General features: G+C 36.4%; 1 protein-coding gene across 1 annotated transcript in view; it reads left to right on the top strand.

Moving 5' to 3' along the window:
- The first annotated feature begins 423 nt into the window (after nt 1–423).
- Nucleotides 424–23,208, top strand: part of SLC4A10 (solute carrier family 4 member 10) — a 327,476-nt gene continuing 304,691 nt past the window's right edge. Inside the window, exon 1 of the mRNA XM_061135667.1 lies at nt 424–537. Within this exon, the coding sequence (XP_060991650.1) occupies nt 490–537 (48 nt within the window). The 5' untranslated portion in view covers nt 424–489. The remainder of the gene's footprint in view (nt 538–23,208) is intronic.

Genomic DNA, 23,208 nt, shown 5'->3' with positions numbered 1-23,208 from the left:
TTTTTAGTGACCCCAGGTATTCAGAGCAGGATACCAAGGACCTTGTTAGCATCATCTTGTTTGAATTTTTGTCTCCTGTCGGTTTCTGGGAATAAAGTGGATTGGTTCAAAGTGTCAAAATCTGGCTGAGCTGATTGGAGTCCACCTTGGACTAGTCTGTATAAGAAGTTAGCATCTTATGTGAGTGTCTTAATGTCCATCAGACTTGCAGCATTGCAGACTGTACTTTACGCCAGTAGCCAGGTGTGGGCAGTGATACCGGGCTGGGGAAATCTCTCTTACCGGCCCAGGAATCCAAGGCATTCAGTGCAAAACCTGGCTAGCAGCCCGAGTGAGTAGGAGCCATGTGACTCTGGTGAGTTGGAGTGTGCAATTGCCTCCTGCTTCAGAGCTACCTGATCCGAATACTAAGCAGAGCGAGTGCCGGGCTGAGTGTAAGACACTGAAGACAGCGCAGAGAAGGTGCTGATTCCAGAGGCGTTACAGAACATGGAGATTAAAGACCAGGGAGCCCAAATGGAGCCGCTGCTGCCCACGGTAAGAGACAACCTGCTGTCACCTAGATTAACAGCGTTTGCAGCAAAGCCTGGCAGGCAAGCGGTCTGCAAGCTAGGTTCAGCGAGTGTACTTTTGGGGTGGTGGATAGCTCCCACGACATATGGACAGGGGTCTCTTCCCATCTCGGGTGACTGAAATGCATAATACGAAGCACATGATTTTTTTTCCCCCTTCTCAATATGGATGCACGACGGTGATGAAATGTCTCATGTTTGCTGCTGTTTGAAGAGATGGCTAGGTTTAGCAGCAGGGGCAGCTGTGTATCTCTTTCCCTGTCTGTTACTGCCTGTCTCTCTGTTAGGCTGTGCAGTCAAGCCCCTGCAAAGAAGCCCTCTTTTAATCATTTTTCCTCTGTGATAAATTTCCTCCCCATGCCTCCTCCCCCTGCCAGTGAGGTGAGGGAATCCGCTGCTGTTATAGCTCTAGAGATTTAGTCTCTGCAGAAACGAGGGAAAAGGAAAACAGAAGGATCATGTGTGTGTGTGTGTGTGTGTGTGTTGTCAGTTCTCTCAAAGGGAAATGTGTCATGGTTCACATACAAAGAAGGTATGCATGTTGGGGGTCAGGCACACGATCCAGTTTTGAAGATCTGAAATGCCCCTGAGCTGTCATTTAGAAATAGCCTGTTTATCTCTAGGTCACAGGCTGCCTCCCTGGATCTGATTCCTGGGTGAGTAGTTGATTTGCCTCTCCTCTCCACAATCTTTGGCTGGCTCACAGACTTTTAGTTCTTCAGGCAACATCCTTTCTCAGTCTAGAGCAGCTGATGTTGCTGTGTTCAAGGGAAAAAAAGAAAATGAAAACAACAATACTATTTTCTTGAGGCAACAGAGATGCCACGCGCAAGCTTCCAGCCATCTATCAGCGCTATCACGGCTCAGGGCAGCAGAAATCTCCTCCCTGCACCAAACCAGGCCGAGGGCTGTTCTCAGCTCTGTTACTCAGGTTGGTGACCCACCTTGCAGACTTGGGACTGGCAGCAAGCTGTCCATTTCTGAACCTGTTCCTAGTCTTTGAACATATCTTTCAATCAAATAATTCCCCGGAGGGAGTGAGTAAATTCTGGGCCACTGTATTTTTAGGGCCTTACCTCTCCTGCCGGGCTCAAAATCTGCAAAAGATTCCAGTTTGCATCCCGGAATTGGCTGTGGCTACTGAGCATGCCCAGTTCTCCTCAGGACGTCAGTCTTGGGCAGGGAGGGAGCTGGGAGATGAGAATAATGCAGGGGTCACCACTAAGAATGGAGCCTAGATAAAAGGCAGGGGAAGTGTCAAAGAGGGGGAAAAAAGAAAAGCTTGCCAATTAGCCTGCCTGCTTAAAAATAGAGATATTTCTTTATAGATCAAAGTGGAGTTATTTTACAAAAATGAGACTAAAAGGTTTATCTGTATTTCCAAACTTGAATAGATACATAAATTAGGAATCTGTGGATATTCAGATTAAAGGGTATCAAGAATGTCAGAGAATAATTGTACCCTGTGTGAGAGAGAGGAACCAAACACAGGAATTGGGGAATGGAGATTTAAGGAAGATTAGGATATAGGGGAAGAACCTTTTTTTTCTTTCTTTTAATGGAGAAGGGGTTTGGAAGTTGTCCTAGAAAAGCAGGCTGAAGTCAGTTTGATGTGGTGTATGAATTGTCCCAGGTGGGAAATATTGAAAGGGTTTAGGACCAAATGAGGATTAACTGGAAAAATTTAGAAGATGATGACATTATTGGGCTAGATGGACAAACAGTTTGTGACTTAAAAGAGTAGAGAAAATACAAGTTTGGCTAGAAAAGGTCTGCAGTAAGTTGGGTAGACATTTTTGAAGAGTTGAAAGTGCATTTCACATGGATTATGCCCAGCATAAAATTGTTAACAAAAGTTAATAGCAAGAGAGAATCATCTTAGCAGTTCATTACAAGGAAAATAAGCATGAGAGGCTAGAAATCTTGTTGAATTATAGGCCTACTTTTATATCTGTATAGTATTTTCAACCTCTTCAATTGCTTTTATGACCTCCCCGCCTCAAGTAATCATGTTGAGTAAAGCAGATTTTACTGTCTTAATTTTACATATAAGGAATGAAGACACAGGTAGTTTGAAAAACATGTTTAAGGTCATATAGTGATGAAACCAGAACTAGAATATAGGTCTTTTAAAGCTGGTTCAGAAAATAGAGCTTCTTTAAAAAAATATTATATTATTAACCAGACCTATAATAGTCGGACGCTGGGCTGGAGTTTTTATATTTGGAAGAAAAAGGAAGAAATAGTTTGGGGCTCTGTTTTAGAAAATTAATCAGATGACTTTGCAAATAATTATGTGAGAGGCAGTATGACATAGTATTTTAAAACACAGTCTTACAGGTTCCAGCACTGCTATTTACATGCTATGTAATCTGGAAGACTGATTTAAGTCTTAGTTTTGTCAACTGAAAAATGGGAAGGTGATGGTACTTTTCTGTTCTGTGTTGAGCAAATGAAATAATCTATGTGAAATGGTTGGCATTTAGTTCTAAATAAAATCTGCTATTATCATTGTTGATGGAAGCATAGATGAGATAAATTCTAGGTTTAAGGCTTTTATGAAAGATGGCTTATCAGTACTGTCTGCTCAGAAGGAAAAGTGGGGAAATGGAACACAGAGGAGGCGGAAGCTATGGAAACTTTGCAGTATGGTTGGGAAGCCGTTTAGAAAGGCATTAAAAGCCAAGATTAGATATGGGAAAGAAGCAATCAGAGGTAGGTAGAGAAGTAAGAGAGAAAGAAAAACAATAAGAATGGATAAAAATGCTAAATGAGTGAATATATTAATTCTGACTTAAGTGAAAGGGTAGAATATATTCTTCTTAAACCTCCAACTTTAATTTAGTATATATAAAGTACATCTTCAGACTTTGTGTGAAGGAGGCCCTGCCTGTCCACTTTTTGCTTAGTCCTTCCAAGGGAGTGTCAGAGATTATTTTCTTTTGTTGCACTAGGCATTGTTGCATTTGTAGGCCCTAGACACCCTAAGGTTAGGACATTCAACTCTAATAGGCTCAGAATTGAGTCTGGTTTTCATAGCACCTGACTGTTATGTGTGAAGCAATAGAACAAAATCAGGTTCAGAAGATTCATTAACTTGTTAAATGCCCGTGTGCTGTGCTGAGTTGCTCAGTCATGTCCGACTCTTTGTGACCCCGTGGACTGTAGCCCACCAGGCTCCTCTGTCCTTGAGGATTCTCCAGGCAAGAATACTGGAGTGGGTTGCCATGCCCTCCTCCAGGGGGTCTTCCCAACCCAGGGATCGAACCCAGGTCTCCTGCATTGCAGGTGGATATATTACCAGCTGAGTTACCAGGGAAGCCCATTAAATGCCTACTATTAGCCATACGTGTTCTTGGTGCTAAGGGTAAAGCAATGAACAAGACAGACAGATGCCCTGTGCGCATGGACCTCACAGTCTAGCTAATCCAGAGTAGAGATAGGACTCCATCTAACTTTTTGAGAAACTGCTGTTTTGTCTTCAAATATTTAATCATAGTTGTAAGCTCTTTGATATGGGTGTATATAGAAACTCTATGTAATAGTGATGACAGTGGCATTGCTTTAGAGGATGGAATTAATCTTTTAAAAGTGTGAACAAAAAAAAGTATGAACCAGTTTACTGCACATCACTTTCAGTTTTCTATTGACAGTGCTGAATTTGTTTTAGGGATAAATAATTGGATAATCTTTATAGGCTACGGAGGAGGCTTCTAGGTGAATCTTTTTATAACAAATATTTCTATTTTATACCTTTAATCTTCGATGATATGTAGTGGTCCATGTTAGATCCCTTCTAAAATTCAGATGTCCCAAAAGGAACTTATTTTAAGTTAAACTTACTTACAAAACTTCCTTGAGTTATGCCACTAGAATAAAGGTTGTTTTTTTAAAGGTAATGTAGTATAGCATAGATGGTAGAGTTTAGTACAATTTGGAATACTAATTCCAGATTTCCAAATGACCCAGTTTATTGAATTGTTTTATTTGTGAAAAAATATTATGAAAACATTTTATATTATTATCTTAAGGAAAAGAAAAATGGAACTTAAATGTCAAAGTAACAAAAAGAGCAACTTAGGTTGACTAAGTTATATTGATATTTCTATTTTGTTATAGTTTAGATTATATGAATTTAAAGAAAATGTACTCATTACACATGCTAATACATGGGAAGCAAGAAATACAGTATAAGAAATTAATTTTATTATAAGAATTTTCACTCTCATGACTCACTTTCATGGTGAGTGAAAACAGAAATAAATTATATGTACAGGATGCTAAGGTGGTAATGAATTCTTGTTGGTCAGTTGCTCAGTTGTGTCCAGCTCTTTGAGACCCCAAGGACTACAGCATGCCAGGCTTCCTTATCTTTCACCATCTCCTGGAGCTTGCTCAAACTAATGTCCATCGAGTTGGTGATGTCATGCAACCATCTCATCCTCTGTAGTCCCCTTCTCCTGCCTTCAATCTTTCCCAGCATCAGGGTCTTTTCCAATGAGTCAGTTCTTTGCATCAGCTGGCCAGAGTATTGGAGCTTTAGCTTCAGAATCAGTCCTTCCAATGAATATTCACAGTTGATTTGCTTTAGGATTCACTGATTAGATCTCCTTGCAGTCTAAGAGACTCTGAAGAGTCTTCAACACCATAATGCGAAAGCATCAATTCTTTGGCGCTCAGCTATCTTTATGGTCCAACTCTCACGTTCATACATGACTACTGGAAAAAATATAGCTTTGACTATATGGACCTTTGTTGGCAAAATAATGTCTCTGCTTTTTAATATGCTGTCTAGGTTTGTCATAGCTTTTCTTCCAAGGAGGAAGCATCTTTTAATTTCATGGCTGCAGTCACATCTGCAGTGATTTTGGAGCCCAAGAAAATAAAGTCTGTTATTGTTTCTATTGTTTCCCCATCTATTTGCCATGAAGTGATGGGACCAAATGCCATCATCTTCATTTTTTGAAAGTTGAGTTTTAAGCCAGCTTTTTCACTGTCCTCTTTCACCTTCCTCAAGAGGCTCTTTAGTTCCTCTTTGCTTTCTGCCAAAAGGGTAGTGTCATCTGCATATCTGAGGTTACTGATATTTCTCCCAGCAATCTTGATTCCAGCTTATGCTTCATTCAGCCTGACATTTTGTATGATGCACTCTGCATATAAGTTAAATAAGCAGAGTAACAGTAATACAGCCTTTATGTATTCCCTTCCCCAGTTTGGACCAGTCTTTTGTTCCATGTCTGGTTCTAAATGTTGCTTCTTGAGTACTAATGAATGATAGAATCTAAAAGCCTGCAAGTACCAATTTTATGTTGAAAATATTGCAATCAGATAAGGAAGGGATAGTTTATGATGGAGGATTACAAAATATCTGAACCTTCATCTAGAACTCAAATAGTCAAGAAAGCCTGGCAGAAAAATAATCATACTTCCAATGTGTCATTTCTTTCTAAGCTTGGGATGATGGTTATTTCAGAAGTCTAAACTGGGTATAGACTGCAGTGTATTATAAGATGCTTCAAGTGAATGGAGACATGTGGGTGCCATTCTCAATCTATTTTCTATGCAGAGAAAATTCCACTCTTCCCTTCTCATATCTCATAGGATACATGCCACTTAATCATTTGGCTTTTTGTAAAGGTACTACTTTCAATCTATGTAGTAAACATTAGTTACATCTTATTTATTTTTAGATAAATGTAAATTAAAGTTATAGTATATCCTTCTGTTTAAAGAATTGTCTCAGATACTACTTGAGATTTATTGCTCTTATTTAGAAAAAGGGAATAACTAATATATAATGCATTTACTGTTTGAAATAAGATATCTTTTGGTCAGAAAAGGACTATAGCAATCAATTGGAGACTAGAATTTTGAACTAACTTCTTAATTTACAGATGAAGCTGAACATCAGAGAGATAAGGACATGTATTTAAGGGCAGGCACTTATACTAGTTAATGGCAGAGGTTGGTCTAGAGTTCCCATTTCTTGACTCCCAGTTCATCATTCTTTCCACTGTCCTAGCATAAACAAATGAGTACTGAATTGAAATGATGATGATAATTAGACAATCTTTGTGAAGTAATAATATTAATAGGTATTGTCTCAGGCTTGTGCTAAGCACAAACATCTCTAGTCTTTATGTTTCTCTTGATGGGTTGCTAATGTTATCTAGCCCTGACAGATGAGAAACTGATGCTGAAACAGAGTGAATAAGTTACCCAGATTCACATAGCTAAAAACTGAGCTAGGATTCAAAAATATTGCATCTAACTAAAAATTCATTCAATTCTTTTAAATTAAGGCTAATTAAAAATAAATTGCACTCATCTCACATGCTAGTAAAGTAATGCTCAAAATCCTCCAAGCCAGGCTTCAGCAGTACGTGAACCATGAACTTCCAGATGTTCAAGCTAGTTTTAGAAAAGGCAGAGGAACCAGAGATCAAATTGCCAACATCCGCTGGATCATCCAAAAAACAAGAGAGTTTAAAGTATTGACTATGCTAAAGCCTTTGACTGTGTGGATCACAATAAACTGTGGAAAATTCTGAAAGAGATGGGAATCCCAGACCACCTGACCTGCCTCTTGAGAAACCTGTATGCAGGTCAGGAAGCAACAGTTAGAACAGTTGGAACAACAGACTGGTTCCAAATAGGAAAAGGAGTATGTCAAGGCCGTATATTGTCACCCTGCTTATTTAACTTATATGCAGAGTACATCATGAGAAATGCTGGGCTGGAAGAAGCACAAGCTGGAATCAAGATTGTCAGGAGAAATATCAATAACCTCAGATATGCAGATGACACCACCCAGATGACGCTAGCAGAAAGTGAAGAAGAACTAAAGAGCCTCTTGATGAAAGTGAAAGAGGAGAGTGAAAAAGTTGGCTTAAAGCTCAACATTCAGAAAACTAAGATCATGGCATCTGGTCCCATCCCTTCATGGCAAATAGATGGGGAAACAGGGGAAACAGTGGCTGACTTTATTTTTGGGGGCTCCAAAATCACTGCAGATGGTGACCGCAGCCATGAAGACCCCTGCTCCTTGGAAGAAAATCTATGACCAACCTAGACAGCATATTAAGAAGGAGAGACATTACTTTGCCAACAAAGGTCCGTCTAGTCAAGGCTGTGGTTTTTCCAGTAGTCATGTATGGATGTGAGAGTTGGACTATAAAGAAAGCTGAGCACCGAAGAATTGATGCCTTTGAACGTGGTTTTGGAGAAGACTTGAGAGTCCCTTGGACTGCAAGGAGATCCAGTCAGTCCATCCTAAAGGAGATCAGTCCTGGGTGTTCATTGGAAGCACTGACATTGAAGCTGCTCCAATACTTTGGCCACCCCATTGGAAGAGGACTCCTTTGAAAAGACCCTGATGCTGGGAAAGATTGAGGGCAGGAGGAGGTGACGACAGAGGATTAGATGTTTGGATGGCATCACCAACTCATGGACATGGGTTTGAGTGGACTCCGGGAGTTGGCTATGAACAGGGAGGCCTGGCGTGCTGTGGTTAATGGAGTTGCAAAGAGTCGGACGCAACTGAGCGACTGAACTGAACTGAACTGATGAAACAAGGTACTATAAAGTGTAAGGCATTGTAGGTTGCATATTGCAGGATTCCATTTATTGAAATGTCTGTAATAGGCACATTCTTAGAGACTAAAGTGGATTAATGTTTTCCAGGGTTTGGGTTGTAGCAGAGAACTGAGAACTAACAGCTCTGGGGTTTCTTTTTGGAGTGATGGGAGTGTTCTGGAAGTAGTTAGTGGTGATAGTTGCACATCATTGTGGAATACTGGACACCACTGAATTGTACATGGCAAAATGGTCAATTTTATGTAAGAAAATTGCAAAATAATTAAGTTATTGTGTACTCATTATCACTAACAGGGAGAAGGTTGATTTAAACAATGCTTGTATTATTCATATTTATACAAATCAATGAAAGAGCAAATAAAATACTCACGAAAATTAAAAATAACTTCATGCATACACACACACCCAGTCTCTACCATAAAATTTGTTCTCTTTCTGATAATAATGTTGAGGTTGGCCATTGTTTCAGCAAACTATTTATAGAGATCTTTTGAGATACATATTCAAAGCTGAGTTAAGAAAGTATATGTCACATACAATATATAAGAGAGGAAGAGAACTATTTAACTTGGGTCAAATTGTTATTTCTTACCTAAATCACCTTTCTAAATTTCTCCTGATACTCTTTAAACTTTAACATAAGGAACATCAAAGTAGCTAAATTTCTGAGAAGCTACTCTTTTCCATTAAAGATCACTTGTTTTACTAATATTTTTAGGGTCATTGTTGGTCTAGCTTCATAAAATACTATGTTACTGAATGGTTGGGTTATAGTTAATGTTTAAAGAAATTTCCAGACTATATTTCAATGAGGTTGTGCCATTTTACAATTTCGGTTTTTCCACGCTTTTACCAACTTTTTTTTAAAAAAAATATCCATTCTGAGTTAATTTTTATGTATGGTATGAGATAAAAGTTGTTATTGTTTGTTTTTGCTTTTTTTTTAAAAATAGATATCCAATTTCCCCAGCATCATTTGTTGAAAACACCACCTTTCTCCATTGAATTTTCTTGGCAGCTTTGTTGAAATTAAATTGATAATAAGGTTGTTTTTAGGACTCTGTCTGTTCTGTTGATGTACATGCATAAGTGAAGTGAAGTTGCCTAGTCGTGTCTGACTCTTTGCGACCCCATGGACTGTAGCCTACCAGGCTCCTCTGTCCATGGAATTTTCCAGACAAGAGTACTGGAGTGCGTTGCCATTTCCTTTGCATATCTTCACCTTAATACCACTGTCTGATTATTGAAGTTTTCTAATAATATTTAAAATCAAGTGGTATAAATCTTTCACTTTTGTTCTTTTTCTAAGTTGTTTTGGCTATTCTAGATAATTTACATTTCCATATAAATTTTAGGACCTGCTTGTTAATTGCTATGAAAAGCCTGCGAGGGTCTTAATAGGAATTGCTTTGAATTTATAGATTGATTTGAAAATTGCTATTTTGACAATATTGAGTCTTCCAAATGTGTATGTGAACTGTCTCTACAGTTTTTAGATCTTTAATTTCTTGTGGCAGTGTTTCCTAGTTTTGTCCTGTGAGAATTTTTATGCACTGTATCAAGGATGACAGAAAAATTCCTGAGGTGCCATTTGTACAGAAGTTTCTATATTAAGCTTAGACCCAATTCCAAATAGTTCAGAACTCCAGAGGTTTTCTCAGAGGGCCTAAATGGAGTTTAATATATGGACTCAGTGGGATAAAGTGAGAATGTATTGTAGCCAAGGATTCTGTATGGTTTTGATTTAATGATAAAGACCTTATATTATCAGTATCATCAAATCTTCCTCATTCATCATGAAAATTGTGCTCTAAAAATCTAATAAGCAAGTTTTTAAAGAATTTTCCCATTCCATATTGAATATGTTAGGTTGCTGCAGTGCCTCCAGTATTTATTTGTACTTCTGCTTCTTGCTTATCCTGAGAAACCAAAATTAATTAGAGATTGCTATTGCTTCCTAATGGCTTTTTTCCCCTTTTTGACACATGAGGGTTTGATATCAAAGATGATGACCTAATCAAATTCCAGAAAGCAAATGCCATAAAAAGTAGTTAGATATATGACAACTACTATAAAACATAGCTTTGTTTATGAAGCATGTTTGATTATTGTTATATTTGTACTGCTTCTTTCATAAGTACAATGGGCATAAATACAATGGTGATTTTTTGTTGATATTTAAGCTGCTCTGGTAATAAGCTTGCTCAAACTCTTTTTGGTTTGCTTGGAAACAAGAATATGGTTAAAAAATGAAAAAGAAATGTGGACAGCAAGACATAAACCTAATATATAATATGATTGTAATTTGAGTGCATACTGTACACTTTGTTTTATTAACAAATAACTTCACAGTATAATGCCTGTCCAAAAATCTGATTTTTATGTAATCCTACAGAGTACTTCTGGTAGATATAAAATTTTGGTATTTTTTTCTGCTAAACAAAAGGATTATTGAAAACCTTAAACTCAAAGACCACTTGCATCAGAATCATCAGGAGGACTCATTGAAAATGGAAGTTCTGGGCCTTATTCAAGCTTATAGGCTTAGAATATCAAAGGGATGGTGCCAATAAACAAGGAATTTAAAGAACTCTCCAGGTGATCTTTATGAATATGGAAGCTTGGGAATCTTTACCTAAACAAAATTAAAAAAAAGATTCTTTGAATTATTTTTTCTGTGGGAATGAATAGGAGAAGACAAATGTTTGCAATAAAATAGAGCTGTTTTTAAAAATAAGTCATAATGGATTAGAAAATTAAGTTCTTACTGCTTGTTTTACTTGTTTAGCATTTAGTACATATTACATATCACTTTGCAGTTTCTATCTGTATGGAAAACTATTTTTACTTATATATGAATACCCATACATGTAACTTGTTTCCTTAATTAGAGTGTAGGTTCTTAAAAGTAGAGTCTAGTTTAGATACTTTTGTGATGCTTTCACAAAGCTAAGTGCAGGAAAGTCCTTAAATGTCTCATGGGTTATTAGGCAGCGACACAAGTAGACATTAACTGTCAAGAACTGAAACCCTGAAGACAAACAGGGTTCTAACTGTTCTAATTTGTAGGTATGACAGCATTGGCAAGTTGCCTAGTGGTTCAAAGCCTCCCTTTACTTATCTATAAAATAAGGATGATAACAATAATAGCATCTGTCTCGTGGGCTTGTGAGAATAAATGAATTATGTACATATTACATACATAATTGTGTACCCATACATATATATTTGCATGCATAAATATTATGCACTCATATTATGTTCCCATGTATATATTTTTGTATATATGTTATACTTTTTTGGAGTAATGACAAAGATAATAGTGATTATTGTTGTTATTAGCTTAATTTTTTCCCTTTGAAAATAATTATATTGAAGATTTTTACACCTAATATGCACAATTCATTCAATCAGTGATTTAATAATGCTTATAAAATAACTTTATTCATTTGACAGTAATAAGATGTGTGCCAGTAATATACTCTTGGAAGTATAATAAAATATATTTTTCCTAATTATAAAATTAATATATTTTAGGGTAGCTTAGAAAGCATAGAAAAATAAATACAAAAGAAAACATTCATTTTACTATTTTTTAGCTCTTTATTTTGAGATTATTTTATACCTAAAGAATAATTGCAAAAACAGTACAAAGAGTTCCTGAATACCTTTCATCTATGTTGCCATGCGAACACCTTACGTAGCTACAGTTATTGAATCCAGAAAATTAACATCGGGACAATTCTATTAACTAAACCAAGTGTTTATTAGCATATCATCAGTTTTTCCACTAATATCCTTTTTCTGTTCCAGGATTCCATTTTGTGTTTAGATATCATGTCTCTAATCATCTCCAGTTTGTGAGGTACTGTCTTCCCTTGTCTTTCATAACTTTGAGACTCTTGAGGTATACAGATTTTTTTTTTTTGTAGATTATCTCTCAGTTTGTGCTTGTCTGCAGTTCTCCTAATTATCCTGAGGTCATGCATATTTTTTTGATTAATATCACTGAAATGAAATGAACTCATCTCAGTGTCAGGGGATAGATGATGTCTTATTTCTAGGGATATTAACCTTGGTTATAGAAGTGTTGGTTGGATTTTCCACTGTAAATTTAAAAATTTGCCTTTGTAATAATATCTTTGGGTAGATACTTTGAGACTATGCAAATATCTTGCTTCTCTTCAAACTTTTGCCTACTAATTTTAGCATTCATCAGTGAATATTTCCTCCTTATTACCTATTTATTAGTTTATTTATTTGTTTAATAGTGACTTGCTATTTCTCTCATTGTTTCTGCATTTGGAAATTAGAATTTTTTTCCTGTAAGGAATAGCTTTCACCTTTCCTTCGTTTATTTATTTATTTAATTGCTTAAATGGCAACTCACTCCAATATTCTTCCCTGGGAAATCCCATGGACAGAGGAACCTTGCAGTCTATAGTCCATGGAGTCACAAGAGTCAGATATGACTTAGTGATTAAACAACACGAAGATATTTATTTTATGGGCCATAATCCAGTACTCTAAGAATTCATTTAGTTGCTCAAATGGTTTTATATTTGGAGATTAGGAACTCCTTTCATCTGACTTTGGTCCTTTCAACATGCTCCCATTCTTTTTTTGAGCATTTCCATAGTATCTGGGACCGTAAGATTTTCCAGGGTCATCTTTTATTTACCCTGCCTCAGACCCAGAATCAACTATTTCTTTAAGGAGTTACTAGGCTAAGTGTTAAGGATATTTATAAACACTGCCAATTTTTTTTTTTCTGAAATGATTATATAACCAGTTTAACTTTCACTTGACGTTTCACTAGTGTTTTAAAAACTGACAGCTTGCCTGGTAAACTTTTTAACGACATACCCTTTTGTATTCCATTTCCAACTTTGTTTACTCTTGTGTAGTGTTTTTCTATAAAGTAGGTTTCTTCATAAGAGGAAACGTTGAACTACTTGAAAAATGCCTCTGTTTATTCACCTTACTTAAGGTATTACTGAAATGCTGCGTAAGTCAATTACTAACATCTGTTTCATATGTGGCTCCCTTGTACAGTGAAGGTATGAGCCTCAAGCCTGTCATTACAGATCTGTACTAGGTACCATTTTGGCCATGAGAATTTTCAGTCTGATAGAATGAAATGGTTCCTCTACTTTCTCAAAAACCACAGACATTATTTTTAAAAAATTTTTAAAAGAATGAAGTTGAGATCAGTCCAATTAATAAGGTGTTTCAGTGTCTTGTCATTTTCCTCAGCCTTACTGTTTATTGGGCTTCCCAGGTAGTGCTAGTGGTAAAGAACCTGCCCGCCAGTGCAGGAGACACAAGAGACACGGGTTTGATCCCGGGCTTGGAAAGATCCCCTGGAGGATTAGTCTTTATAGAGTAGATATGGACACTCAGATTTTATTTGCTGTGTTAAGATGATTCTTATGTACCGTGGTTTCAGTTTTATCGATCCTTAAGATGATGAGACCATCATTTTTATTTGAGCCATCTAGGATCTTTCATGTCATCAAAATCATGTTGAAGAAGTACTTGAAGATCCTGACTGACGACAAACTTGACAAAAGTGAAATTTCTAGACCTCCCTATATGTTGTTATTTAAATAAAACATGATTTGGATTCTGAGCATAATTCTCTGATTTAATAATTCTTTTTATCTTATTAGTGGTTTGAAAAAAATTTGTTCATAAGAACTAGGATTAGGATTAATCTTTTTTAAATCAAGTAATTTAGTAACAGTTGTACAACAATAACTGTTTCACATTTGTCTTGGAATTGTTAGTAAAAAAGTACTTTCTATTTAGGTCTTTAATATAAATATCCATTATAAATGGTTATCATAACAGCTTAATAATAATAATTTCTGAATATTAGTTCTCTTAGCTTGGTATGAGAAGCTTAGATAGCAGTATTAGTCTAATAAAAGATACTTGGAATCTCGTACAGACCATTTCTGTAATGTAAGGTAATAAAAGATATTTTTTCAAATATTTATGAGGACAAAAATGCAGAATTGGTGAAGTCTGATTTTGTCCGTTCAAAAATCAATGATGCTTTCCTCATAATTCAGGAAATTCTAACCCTGATATATTCATTTAAAACATATTGAGTCAGCCTTGAACCCAGCTTTAAAAAGATCAACCTTACACGAACTCAATTTTAGTAGCTTATAATTTTGCTTGTTCCGCTTTTATGATTTAAAGACATTATTTCACTTCCATTCACACCCTTAACCTTAACTATCTCTCTTACCTATATAATTCAGTACTCCTAGACTGTCTCCTCTAAATAAATTTCTCCCATCTTTGCAGATGATTGCATGGTCTAGCATAGGACAAAAAGTAGGGTTTGTATCTTTGATTCTGCAGAATAATGTGTCTTGATGCAAAGTATCTGGTTAGCTCACAGTATCTAGTTAGCTCAATAGCTCTTGATTTCATATAGACCAAATATTTACCACCTAACTTCATGGTTACATTGAAACTTTTGACATTAGAATCAGTTTTTCTTGAAAAATATACTTTCCTGATGTTTTTCTCGGTTCAGAAAATATCTTGAAGGAAGGAATGGAAAGCCTTCAAAAGTCTATTGAATCTCAGATTGTTCCATAAAATAATAATTTGATGGTGATGTTTCAGTAATTTATAAACAGATGTTTATATTTCTCTTAAAAGTACCTGCATATATAGAAAGCAAGAAGCAAGAGCACTTGAAAAAATGCAATTGAACTTAATATATAAATAGTTCATATTATTTAGTGAATCTGAAATTTCAATTAATTAATTTACATTAATTCCTATTATAGGAGCCCTTATATTGGGTGAGAATGGAGGAGTAAAGAAGTAGCTTTACTGTCTTTTAAGAAATGCAGCAAGGATTCTATTAATACCTCCCTGGGAGCTATCATGAAATGTTCCAGTCATGGCCTTAAGAAATATTTTGCACTGCTTTGATCATGATGTCTTTGTGCAGATGATCTATGATAAAAGGAGAATAAGATCAGTACAAATAAATGAGACTCAAAGATAATTAAAGTGATCTTTTTAAGTCAATAGTTTCAGTGTTCTGTGTTTTTTTGTGAGATGGTCAGTCAGGTACAGCCAGGAGAGGCTGAGTAAAATAAAATTTTTCATCCCTATCCAGTATTCTTCAAAGAAAAATAAACACACAACTAGAAAAATATATTTGTCAAAACATTTTGAGGACTTTTGTACTACTATTTGAAATGACAGTAAGGTTAGAGTAAGGTAAGTATGGATGGATCTTAATCCATCTAATGCTTCACAATAAGTGATTAAGCATATGAGAGTTAGAGACCATTTGATTTTCAAAGGTAATAATCTAATAATCAGAAGCAATTGAGGAGGATATTATGCTAATGAAATAATCCAGACACAGAAAGAGAAATGCCGCATGATCTCACTTATATGTGGAATCTAAAATAGCCATATAGAAGCAGTTAGTAAGAGAGTGGTTACCAGGATCTGGGGAGAAGGGGAAATGGGAGGTGTTGGTCAAAAGGTACAAAATTTCAGTTGTGAAAAATAAATACTTTCTGGAGAGCCACTGTATAAAAAGTGAACAGAAAATAAATTAAAAAAAATAAGGTCAGGAGGAGCACTATTTTGCAAAATTTGTCAATATTGAACAAAAGATATGATTGAAACTGTGTCAGTTGATCAAGTATTAATAAACATATAAGGGCAAATCATGTGTGTGTCTGGAACAATATGATTACAAGTGACACGGCTATCTCTAAAAGAGTTTTGTTCTATGTTTTTTTATAAGGTCATTTTTTACAGTGGTCAGCCAGTTGTGGAAGAGACATGGGAGAGGCTTAGGAAAACCACGTTTATTATATTACAGGCCATAGACAGGTCATCCAGGTCAAGTGGAAGCCCAGGTTTTAGTCAGGTGGCAGAAGACAAGAGCAAGGAAAAAGTTGAGGCCAGGGCCTTTATTGGGGTTTCTGCCGGAATGGCAAGGTAGGGTAAGCAGTTTAGAACTGTCCAGTTTGAATACTTCTGGCAGGCTTTGTCTATCGGGGTGATCTCTAGTTGCCTGGTTACCTAGTCCTAGGATGATTTAGGGCAGAAGAAATATTGGCTTGGTTGTGTAAGTTTAACAAGGAGGAAGTTGCAGGTATAGGCTTGGGTTTGGTTGGTTTGCATATTGAAAGGCATGTTTAGGGACAAGTCCTTAATTTTCTATAGAATTTGGCTAGGCCTCAAGGGAGCAGTCTCTCCTTAAGTCGGTAAGGTTCCAGATGCCATAGTACAAATAGTACAGAAAATAAGAAAATATATAGAGTTACCATAATTGGTCTGATGATGAATGGGTGTCAAATAGATAAATACAGAATCTAAGAAACAGAACAAATGGATATCCTGTATTAATCTATAAATTCTCTTTAAAACAAAATAAAATAACTGTCAGGCCAGATGTGACCAACCCACTTTATCTACATCCATTTGTGGGAAGGATTTTGGGAATTCCCCCAATACCTTTTTATTTCTTAGTTTTAATTCTCCTATGAAACTATGGACTTTGATGGAATTTTTATTAAAAATTGCAGATATATCAGTAATATATTTTATATTATACAATCTCATGATATTGCTTGCTCATAGCTAATGTATGTGTGTGTGTGTGTGTGTGTGTGTGTGTGTGTGTATACGTGTATATGTATATATACTAATACATATATATGTGTATATATTGGAGAAGGAAATGGCAACCCACTCAAATATTCTTTCCTGGGAAATTTCATGGACAGAGGAGCCTGGTGGGCTACAGTCCATGGAGTCACAAAGAGTGGGACATGACTGAGTACATAAACACACACACACACACAAACGTGTATATTTGTATGTATATGACATCAGCAAAGAGAAATGTATAGTAAAGACAATGTATAGTTCTCGTTAGCCTCACACTGATTTTTCTCTCCACCCTTTCACAAGTGGATTAGTGATTATTTAATGTTAGTCTGACTTCCTAATTGCATATTCCTTTCTATTAAGCCATTACAGTGGTTTGTTTTATGTAAATAAAGGTACAAGGGTTCACCTTTGTTTATTTTGGATAAAGCCTGCATGAGAAAACACATTGTATTGTTTGGACTTTGATATATTTTCAGGAAGCTAAGATTTTTTAAAAATGTAATATTCCCAAGAATTTATTGTTGGCTGAACATTCAAGTAGAAAACCAAGTAAAGGAATTTTACATAAAACTGAGGGCCAGTCAAAATAAAGACCAATGAACGTTTATCAAATGCTGAGAATGTATTTGGAAACTTCTTGAATCTTCGTTCATTTTTGTTCCCCTGAATTATATACAAAACTCCATTTAATATGCATTTACCTATGCTGCTGCTGCTGCTGCTGCTGCTGAGTCGCTTCAGTCGTGTCCGACTCTGTGCAACCCCATAGACGGCAGCCCACCAGGCTACCCCGTCCCTGGGATTCTCCAGGCAAGAACACTGGAGTGGGTTGCCATTTCCTTCTCCAATGCATGAAAGTGAAAATTGAAAGTGAAGTCGCTTACTTGTGTCCAACTCTTAGCGACGCCTCAGACTGCAGACTACCAGGCTCCTCCCTCCATGGGATTTTCGAGGCAGGAGTACTGGAGTGGGTTGCCATTGCCTTCTCCAATTTACCTATGAATGAAAGGAAAAGACTAAGATCCATTACAGACAGCTTCTATATTAACATGAGTATTCTATGAATTAAATCAAGTTTTTATTAAGTTTGACAGATTCTTACATTTCCATTTAATATAATGGTTCAGTTTAGTTCAGTCACTCAGTCCTTTCCGACTCTTTGTGACCCCATGAATCGCAGCATGCCAGGCCTCCCTGTCCATAACCAACTCCCAGAGTCCACCCAAACCCATGTCCATTGAGTCGATGATGCCATTCAACCATCTGTCCTCTGTCGTCCCTTTCTCCTCCTGCCCTCAATCTTTCCCAGCATCAGGGTCTTTTCAAATGAGTCAGTTCTTCGCATCATGTGGCCAAAGTATTGGAGTTTCAGCTTCAACATCAGTGCTTCCAATGAACACCCAGGACTGATCTCCTTTAGGATGGACTGGTTGGATCTCCTTGCAGTCCAAGGGACTCTCAAAAGTCTTCTCCAGTGCCACAGTTCAAAAGCATCAATTCTTCGCCACTCAGCTTTCTTTATAGTCCAACTCTCAACATCCATACATGACCACTGGGAAAACCATAGCCTTGACTAGAAGGACCTTTGTTGACTAAAAATGTCTCTGTTTTTTAATATGCTGTCTAGGTTGCTCCTAACTTTCCTTCCAAGGAGTAAGCGTCTTTTAATTTTATAGATGCAATCACCATCTGCAGTGATTTTGGAGCCCATAAAAATAAAGTCAGCCACTGTTTCCACTGTTTCCCCATCTATTTCCCATGAAGTGATGGGACCAGATGCCATGATCTTAGTTTTCTGAATGTTGAGCTTTAAGCCAACATTTTCACTCTCCTCTTTGACTTTCATCAAGAGGCTCTTTAGTTCCTCTTCACTTTCTGCTAGTGTCATCCGGGTTGTGTCATCTGCATATCTGAGGTTATTGATATTTCTCCTGGCAATCTTGATTACAGCTTGTGCGTCATCCAGCCCAGTGTTTCTCATGATGTACTCTGCATATAAGTTAAATAAGCAGGGTGACAATATACGGCCTTGACATACTCCTTTTCCTATTTGGAACCAGTCTGTTCTATGTCCAGTTCTAACTGTTGCTTCCTGAACTGCATACAGGTTTCTCAAGAAGTAGGTCAGGTGGTCTGGTGTTACCATCTCTTCCAGAATTCTCCACAGTTTATTGTGATCAGTCAAAGGCTTTGGCATAGGCAATAAAGCAGAAATGGTTGTTTTTCTGGAACTCTCTTACTTTTTCGATGATCCAGCGGATATTGGCAATTTGATCTCTGGTTCCTCTGCCTTTTCTGAAACCAGCTTGAACATCTGGAAGTTCACGGTTCACGTATTGCTGAAGCCTGGCTTGGAGAATTTTAAGCATCACTTTACTAGTGTGTGAGATGAGTGCAATTGTGTGGTAATTTGAGCATTCTTTGGCATTGCCTTTCTTTGGGATTAGAATGAAAACTGACCTTTTCCAGTGCTGTGGCCACTGCTGAGTTTTCCAAATTTGCTGGCATATTGAGTAGAGCACTTTCACAGCATCATCTTTCAGGATTTGAAATAGCTCAACTGGAATTCCATCACCTCCACCAGCTTTGTTCGTAGTGATGCTTCCTAAGGCCCAGTTGACTTCACATTCCAGGATGTCTGGCTCTAGGTGAATTATCACGCCATTGTGATTATCGGGGTCGTGAAGATCTATTTTGTACAGTTCTTCTGTGTATTCTTGCCACCTCTTCTTTTTTTTGTTGTTTTTTTTTGCCACCTCTTCTTAATATCTTCTGCTTCTGTTAGGTCCATACCGTTTCTGTCCTTTATTGAGCCCGTCTTTGCATGAAATGTTCCCTTGGTATCTCTGATTTTCTTGAAGAGATCTCTAGTCTTTCCCATTCTATTGTTTTCCTCTATTTCTTTGCATTGATTGCTGAGAAGGCTTTCTTATCTCTCCTTGCTATTCTTTGGAACTCTGCATTCAAATGGGTATATCTTTCCTTTTCTCCTTTGCTTTTCACTTCCCTTCTTTTCACAGCTATTTGTAAGGCCCCCTCAGACAGCCATTTTGCTTTTTTGCAGTTCTTTTCCATGAGATGGTCTTGATCCCTGTCTCTTGTACAATGTCACGAACCTCCGTCCATAGTTCATCAGGCACTGAGTCTATCAGATCTAGTCCCTTAAATGTATTTCTCACTTCCACTGTATAGTCATAAGGGATTTGATTTAGGTCATACCTGAATGGTCTAGTGGTTTTCCCTACTTCAATTTCAGTCTGAATTTGGCAATAAGGAGTTCATGATCTGAGCCACAGTCAGCTCCTGGTCTTGTTTTTGCTGAATGTATAGAGCTTGTCCATCTTTGACTGCAAAGAATATAATCAATCTGATTTTGGTGTCAACCATCTGGTGATGTCCTTGTGTAATGATAACTACAAAATTTAGTAATTACCCAAAGATTTTTTTGACAATTTTAACTTCTAGTACTAGTGACAATTTTTTGGGAAATCAGTGGAATTCTGTGATCTATTTGTAATGTAGCTAAACAGATATTGATTAAATTTCCAAAGAGTCATTTTCAGAGTCAAGGTAGCAATGTATAAAAGTAAAGTATGTTATGACTCATAATTAAAGTTTAGAGTACTCTCTGTTTAGATCCCTTGGCTTAATCCCATTAAAGTCTCGCTACATTTATTTGTGACATTCTTCAACTTGAATTGTTAAAATTTGTTTTAAAAATTCCTTTAAATCAGAGTGACTCTTAGGATACAAAAATTTCTCTTCAACTCATTTTTCCAGTTTAAATTTTGCATCACAAATATATGGGAACTGTTTTGATCTTTGAAGCAAAAAACAAAAAACCTTCAGACTAAATTGATAATTTTCACACTATAATTTCAGGTACTGTGGAAGTCTTTATAGCTACACATTACAGCTCAGATTCATTCCTGTGTAGACCACTGACTGATTTGAAATTTCTATGTGGGAATCAAAAGAGATTTGAGAACATGTCTCCAAATGTCTAAATAAGTAAATATATATTTTATAATCAGCACTGCTGATAATGCTCTGAAGTTTTAACTAGCAAATGATTTCTCCCTTGTAAATTAAATTAGTTGCTTCAAAATTAGACATAACCAATGTCATGATTTTTATCCTTGATATATTGACAAAAGCTTATGGCATACCTAGCTACTATGATATAAAAACATTTCACATTTGTTGAATTTCTTCCTTTTGTCTGATGTATCATTTCTGGAATTTTCATTATTTTTGGAAAGCAGAATTTTATAACAGTGCAGTTTCTAAGATTTTCCTCATCTATTCATAATTCTAAAATAGATACTATTCTTGTAAGACTGCGTATCTTTTATGCTCAAAAAATTTAGAACAGTCTTTTAAACATTCATCTTTTTTCTGGAATGATTATACAGAATCTTATTAATTGAAGACTATTAACAAAATCTATTCTGGTTGTTCTCTCATTTGTAGAAATCAAATTACCCCTATTTAACTGGTTCCTTAGATGTCATTGTAACCACATAGCTAAATTTATATGCCTATCATGTTTAATAGTGTTGTAATTCTTCAAACAAGTGAACAAAATAGTTTCAAGTGTTTTAAAGTCTGTCAGAGTTATTGTCAAGGAACAATTATTTTCATGTCCAAATTAGAGGTGATTAAATCATGAAGAATTTGAAATGTTGATGATCGAGAAGATATGTCCAAATCAATGTACAAGTCTTATTTTTATGTACATGATTATAATTGAATTTTTCATGTTGTGTTTGATCAATATTTTAGAACATTTAATGCAAAGTAATTTATAGTTTTCAACTAGTGTAGATATCCACCAAAATTTGAAATTAATTTCACAGCCAACTTAGAATAAATATATAAATTATTTTGTTTAAGGAAAAGACTCTTGAAAAAAGGGGCAAGCGCAACATAGTTATCAGAGTGATTAGTTATCTAATATGTTTCTATCAGCAAAAGAGGAAACCTGGGTTGATTGAGCGAAAATGAAAGTATTAGTATGACATTATTGAAATTTATGATAATTCTCTTGGAAACTGTTCTTTTTCTACATTCAGTTTCTTTAAAATCTGAATATGGGTTACCTTGGTAGCCCGGTGATAAAGAATCCACCCTCAATGCAAGAACTGCAGGAAATAGGGATTTGATTTCTATTTTGGGAAGATCCCCTGGAAGAGGGAAAACCACTCCACTTCTCCACTTCTTGCCTGGAGAATCCCAGGACAGAGGAGCCTGGTAAGTTATAACCAATAGAGTTGCAAAGAGTTGGACATGAACATGATTGAAATGTCTTATCACCCACACATTTCTGGATTTTTTACATTACAAAATTTCTTTCCATCATCCATATGTCATACAGATCAACAATTTGGGTTATAGGAGTAGGTCTAGTGTCATGGGCCAGTTTTTCACTAACAGCAATTGGGCAGAGCAATGATACCAACCCAATCAAATAGCATGATGACTGGTTTTAAAAAATTCTCCAAAAGTTCTTATACTAGTATAGCATCCATGCATTTTTCAAAATATTATTATATCCATGATCTCACTTCTGTCTTCCCCCCTCCTCTGTCACATCTCTATGAGGTTAGTAGGGCAGGCAGCATTATTTTCCTGAAAATGTAATCAACAAATTCAAGCTCAAGTGGCCATTTGACCATCTTGCAGCAAGTTAGTCCCTAATGTGTTAGTCACTCAGTCATGTTCAACTCTTTGAGACCCCATGTACTGTATCCCGCCAGGCTTCTCTGCCCATGGAATTCTCCAGGCAAGAATACTGGAGTGGATTGCCATTCCCTTCTCCAGAGGAGCTTCCCAATCCAGGGATTGAACCCTGGTCTCCTGCCTCGCAGGCAGATTCTTTACTGTTTGAGCTACAGGGAAATCCTAGTTAGTCTCTAAAGCAGGGCTAAAACTCAAATGTCTTAAATCTTAATTTTGTCAACATTTTTCTGTTATTGTGTGAAATGGCAGAATTCCCATGTAATTTCCTCAGGTGAGGCTGCAACTGTATTTTCCAAAATAGTTTTCTTCTGTAGTACTTCATTCACTCATACACTTATTCATTCAGTTATTTATTTAAGACATATAGAGTGCCATTGAATGTTAAGGACTTGGCTCAGCTGATTTCACTTTTCCTTTATGCTTGGTACTTGCTTGGTACTTCAAAGAACTTTGAAGTGATAGTTGTAATGTTTATTAGCGTATTGTTCTTGCTAAGACTATATTAATTGATAAGTAGGACTAAAATATTCTTAAAACAAGAAATTCATAAAGCTTCAAAAAATTAGTGTATTTCCATTTAAGAAAATATAGAGGCCAAGGTTTCTGTTGATCACCACCCTGCCTGCTT

The sequence above is a fragment of the Dama dama genome, chromosome 33 (genome assembly GCF_033118175.1).
Source record: "Dama dama isolate Ldn47 chromosome 33, ASM3311817v1, whole genome shotgun sequence".
Taxonomy (NCBI): Eukaryota; Metazoa; Chordata; class Mammalia; order Artiodactyla; family Cervidae; genus Dama; species Dama dama.
This window is presented reverse-complemented; position numbering and strand designations above follow the sequence as displayed.